This window comes from Orycteropus afer, unplaced genomic scaffold (assembly GCF_000298275.1).
Source record: "Orycteropus afer afer isolate SDZICR_OR568_19922 unplaced genomic scaffold, OryAfe1.0 scaffold00472, whole genome shotgun sequence".
Taxonomy (NCBI): domain Eukaryota; kingdom Metazoa; phylum Chordata; class Mammalia; order Tubulidentata; family Orycteropodidae; genus Orycteropus; species Orycteropus afer.
In genome coordinates, this window is record NW_006922059.1 from 2,019,233 (window position 1) to 2,024,840 (window position 5,608).

The window sequence follows — 5,608 nt, forward strand, 5'->3', positions numbered from 1 at the left end:
GTGTGAAACTCTAAAGTCACATACATACACACTTCATGTACGTACAAACATAGAATAACTGTGCTATAAATTTAATAATACAATGTAAGATGTAAAATCGTAAATGACGTAAATGAAGACATTCTGACTCCATAACAACATATGCAACGGTCTCTCTCGGCTCACTGATTGCTACAGGGAACGTGATCTCGAGCATATAGAGCCCTTTCTGACTGGCCCTCAAGTCTCACACCATCCTGGGCGACCAGGCTCCCCAAGTATTTCTGTTGCCCAGCTGTGCCGTGTCCTTCTGTCTCTTTGTGCTTTGGGACATGTGAGTTTTTGGGACACACCCCACACCTACCACCTGACAAACTTCATTTTCAAGCCAGAGTCCCCAAGCAATTCCTCCTGAGAGCCCTCCCTCGTCACAGAGCGAGCCAGGCCCTCTTGGGCGACCCGCGGCACTCTGTATCCCCATCAGGCTCTTACTGCTATCACCAATCTGCTGGGTTTTCAAACCACACAGGAAGAGAACCCAACAGACCACAGCTCGGGGATCTCATGCCGAGGGTCACTGCTTTAGTTACAGAGGCGCGAGCGGCAGCGGAGCTGGAAGACACAGTCACACGGGGCAGGAGTCTGAGAGTCATATACGCGCCTCCCCCGTCAGACGGGACGTTTCTACAGGGCATGAATTTTATTCGTTTTCCAATCTCCAGGGCCTAGTGTGACGGCCCAGCCGTGGTAGCTGCTGTTGGCAGGCGTTGCTGAGTGGACTCTGACTCACAGCGACCCCGTGTCACAGGGCAGGTTCCCACTGCCAAGTTCTGGGAGAGCAGCCGAATGCTCACCTCGGCACCACTGCACTCCACGCCCCGGGGTCAGTAAGCACCAGTGCTACCAACGTAAGAGAGGGTGTGGTCAGCCAGGACGGTAGGAGGTGGAGAACACGTGCTTCGGCTTAGTGTTCTTTTGACCACAAAAGTAAACAGACCCAAATGGAATAAAATACTGCTGTATGATGACGTAGTTTTGGGATAATATTACATATGCAAATGTTGAGCCTAACTGGAAAGCAGCGTTTGTTAACAACCCACTTTAACTGTGTCCGTGGGCAACCACCAGCCCCTACACCAGCACCTGTCCCCTCAACAGTTGCTGGGCACCGGCACTGCGCGAGGAGCCACGGGCCAGAGTGTGGAAGGGCTGAGCCACGCTGCTCCCGCCCGGCTTCTAGCACAGCGGGCCTGCGGTCGGCAGCACCGGGGGCACGTCAGACATGCAGAAACTCGGGCCCCAGGCCAGTCCTGCAGAATCAGAATCTCCTTTAACAAGAGTCTTGGGATCTGTCTGCACATTCAGTGTCGAGAAGGCGGAATCCAGACCACTCTGAGACTCCTCCCCTCTCGTGTAACATAGGGCCAACAGCTACATTCCACGTAGTGAGCGTTAAGTGTCCGTGAGGTGCCTGGTGCTTTCAGTTTCCTTTCTAGAATGTGGGGCTCGTAATGCATACGGACAATAAAGTATGCTCTGAAGACCACAAGTGGTGAGAGATGTCAAAACAGGTTGGTATACTGTGAAGACTCTTGTTTTCGATGCCATAATGTACAGAAAGTAAGATGAGTGCTGGAACTTAAGGAAGAAACGTGTGGCTCAGGAGGGGAAACAAAACTCATCTGCCTAAAGCACTGGCACATGCCATTCCCAACCGCACAGCGCTGACGGAGAGCACAACAGGAATGGGATCTCGGGGGGCTAAGGCGGGCAGGGGAGCCGTCCTGAAGAGGGTGGGCCCGGGGGACGGGAAGGGCCTGCTCAGCCAGAAAACCGGTGGCAAGGGCGTTCCTCAAGAAAGAACCAGCACAAGCAAAGGCCAAGCAGCAGCAGTCAGTACAACCTGCGGGAGCAAGAGATGGAGCAGGCTGCGGCAGGGGTGCGGGCGGGCGGGCGAGCGGCCTGCAGGGCGCTGGGCTTCACCGCCTCGTCTGCGCTCCACCCAGGCCCTGAGGTTCCAGGCTGCCCCATGCTGTACCGCGCGGTGCTGACCGAACCAGGCGGCCCTGACCGCACCGAGCCGAGAGCCATGAGCGCTGGGAGCAAACATGCCTTGCTCTCAGTCTTGGTGGATGCAAGTGGCAATCCAAGCTCACAGGTGTCAGGGCTGAGCCCGAGTGGGAGGGTGTGTGGCAAGGCCAGACTGGTGAGGCACCAAGAGGAGCCTTTTGCAGCCCCTCCTCTTCCTCTTGGAAACCTACGACCCCAAAAGCCCGGTATGTGGTGAGACAACAATCTCAAAGGCAGTGAGGAAGAAAGCATTTCACAGTCCAAGGGGGTTAAACATGACGTGAAGTGTTAGGCAGGGACTTACCTTCCTAGTGGGGGAGATTTACTAACTTTCTTGCTGGTGGATAACTTCTCTTTGGCTAATTTTTGGCGATTTCTGAGAGAAACTGTTTCGGGACTGCCAAGTTTGGACGTTGCACGTGCAGAAGGCTCGCTATGATGCTGTCTGAAACAGATTATAGAGACACTGGGCAACAGGTAGGTGGAACGGTGGCCGGCACACTGCAGTCCCTGCAACTACCTAGAAAGGCCAAGGCTCCTCATGGGCGAGTCAGAGCAACGGGACCAAAGCAGGAGAGCGGGTGCTTTTCTTGACGAGTGCTAATGAGCAGATCGCGACGTGACCCACAATGACCCCTGCCTGCCTAACTCTTGGTCTGCACTGTGTGTGATACTCTACTGTGACTTAGAAACCGAAGACAGGGAAAACAGAAAACATGCCGGCTGACAAAATGGAGATCGAGCCCAAAGAGCTGGTCAGAGTGCAGGAAGGGGCCAGGATTCCAAACAGACAACTCAGCAGGCTAAATGTCAAGGCCCTGTAACTGGGTCCCAAGAGCCAACTGCTGAAGTATCAGGTAAAGAGAAGACCTGACTGACCAGCAAAAATCCTAAGAAAAACGACTTGCTTAGCTGGTGTACACTTCAATCTGAGGCAACCCTGTGACGCATATTTGAAGCACAGGACCTACAAAGTAAGGTGGGAAATCCTCTTCTAGAATCATCAGACCACACTGGGTACAAAACATTTGCTTCTTAAATGGATAAAGACAAACTGAGGAGAATAAACAGCAATGATGAGGAAGCTCAAAACAGGAGGGGATGACCAGGAAGCTACCCTCAAATGTTGCAGAGAAAGCTACCGAGAAGATCCCGACAACAGAACGAGGATTTAGAGTCGGAGCTACACGAGGCCGGCTTCCACGGGATGCGTGGAAGGGCACGCTGAGCAGGAAGCGGCCTTCCCGGCCACTGAGTAGATGGAAAAGCAGCAGGGCCATCTGAGGAGCAGCCGGCGTGGCAACTCGGCCACTTATGGGTCAGTTGGGGATCAGATGACCGCTGAGGCCAGCCCATCCCGAGAATCTCTGAAATTATGGAGACACCAGCACCCTGGAACCAATCAGACAACACCAGAGATCCAAACTAAAGAAAAAAGGAGCCATTTGTGAATCAGAGTTCCGAAAACACATTAAGAAAGAGTTTCAACTATGGAACTAAATAAGTCAAATAAGATTTATTTTTGAAGGACAAATTTTAAAAGGCTAATCTGGTGGCTGTTTTCAGACACTCACTCGAAGGTGGCTAGGTCTGGGGAACGTTCTCTGAGGTGAGCCCCGCTGCGTGGGATGATCTCCAGGACTGTTTAAGAGGGAGGTGGTGGTGCTAGGGGAGTGTTCTGCATCCCAATGCAGGGGTGCTGGGCTCCAGCCCCCGGAATTCTCCTACTAGCACGAAAGCTTGGCTCTGCGAGCTCTCCTCTATTTCTCTGAGTTGCCCCACCTACACAGCAAATGGTATCACCTTACCTTTAGCCGTGTGAGCTCTAGAATCTGACTCCTTGAGAAATCAAACCCTGGCAAAAATGGCTCATAACATACAAATGTGGAGGGATTAGGAATGTATCTTTATGTAAATACAAGGTGCTGACTATTATACTAGAGCGATGATAGGTGCTAATAAGCGATAGGACTGAACGAGACGTTCCTGAAATCTTGACTGATCTTAGATAATGAAATAAAAAAAAAGGAACCAAGATGAACAAGCCTGTCAATCATATTAAAAATGGAAAATATTCTTGCTCTGGAGAAAGTCATGAACCATTAGGATGCAACTGTATAAGGATGCAACATTGCTCAAAATGTGCTGTGGGGGACACTGACTGGTGCTAACAGGCTTAATAGGTAGAGTGGTCAAATAAGGTTTGTTTAAAACAAAGGTAGATGGTTTCTTTCCTTGAGGACTTTGCCAAGCCTTAAATAAACGAACGTGCACATGGCTTTCGAAGAAGGGGAGAGAACTCACTGGCATTCCTAAACTCCTCTGCCCATGGCACTATTTTCCTAGAGCCTTTTGGCTACTCTAAGCTTTGGAAGAACACACACTTTAGGAAATATGAAATGTCGCTTAGGAAGTCACAGATGTCAAACACAGGCGATGTCACACGGTCTGTCTAGTGCAGCTCTGGTTAGGTGCACCTGACAGCAGAGGCGCACGTGCCTGCTCGCTCACGGGAGGTGATACGTGACGTGCAGAGAGGGTCTCAGCCCATCACGCTCGGCATGATGCCTGAGACACAGCAGATGCTTCACAGGTAGCAGGAAAGGAACAGAATGGGCTCCACTCAACAGGCATTTTAAAACTGGCAAAGATTCCAAGATGGATTCTCACAGTGGCTGCAGTGAAGGGCTCAGACCCAGCAAGGACTGTGAGGATGGTGCAGAACCGGCCAGTGTTTCATTCTGTTCGATACAGGGCCACTCTGAGTCAGTGCCCACTCGACAGCGCCTAACAATGTAGCAAAAACAAAGATTCGACGGGATCCCAAAAGATGGTTTAAGATGGAAACGTGATCTCCAAGAACCAAACTGTCAGAGGGCTGAGAGCTCACGCTCACTGCTGGAGATGAAATGAAAGGAAACTGCTCACGTCGGGGTATGACTGATGTCATTAAAGGAGAAGCCCAGGAAAGCAGGAGCCGTTTCTGGTGGGAGAGCCGGTCTAGGAGCCCTGGCTGCCCGTTACCTCTGAGCCTCCGATCTGGTGGCGGATCTCGTGGTGGCTCCCGAGGGCTCATCGTCCTCCTCCTCTTCCTCTTCCTCATCTGACTCCTGGTCTTTCTTGTCCTCAGTCCCGTCAGAAACCCATTTCTGGCGTTTTCTTTCTGGCTCTGAGGATTCTGTTCAAACAGAAGGGTAACACCTGGATTGTACAATTCCCAAAGACACTTCCAAAGGGCAGAGTCACAGAGTTTAGAAGAATGTGGGATGGGACTCAGAGGTAGAAGAAGTGGTTTTCCACTTCCTTTGTGTTCAGCACTTACAATTCACAATTGTTTAACTGAATCTCAAACACATTTGGGATAGTTTACTTAGGCAGTTCACAGCCAGCATTCATGAAAAATTCACATGTACTCAGAGAAGCGTCTGGGATGTACCATTTCTGACATGGGATTAGAAGCATTTCCCACATATTTATGTAATATGAATACTAGCTGTGACCTGCTGGATTGTCCCTCATCCAATGGAAATCTTTTAGAAAGGTGCTTTTGAAGGACAAG

General features: G+C 50.9%; 1 protein-coding gene across 1 annotated transcript in view; it reads right to left on the reverse strand.

Moving 5' to 3' along the window:
* Positions 1–5,608, reverse strand: part of BOD1L1 (biorientation of chromosomes in cell division 1 like 1) — a 63,189-nt gene that overhangs the window by 680 nt on the left and 56,901 nt on the right. Inside the window, exon 24 of the mRNA XM_007954785.1 lies at positions 5,074–5,227. Within this exon, the coding sequence (XP_007952976.1) occupies positions 5,074–5,227 (154 nt within the window). The remainder of the gene's footprint in view (positions 1–5,073; positions 5,228–5,608) is intronic.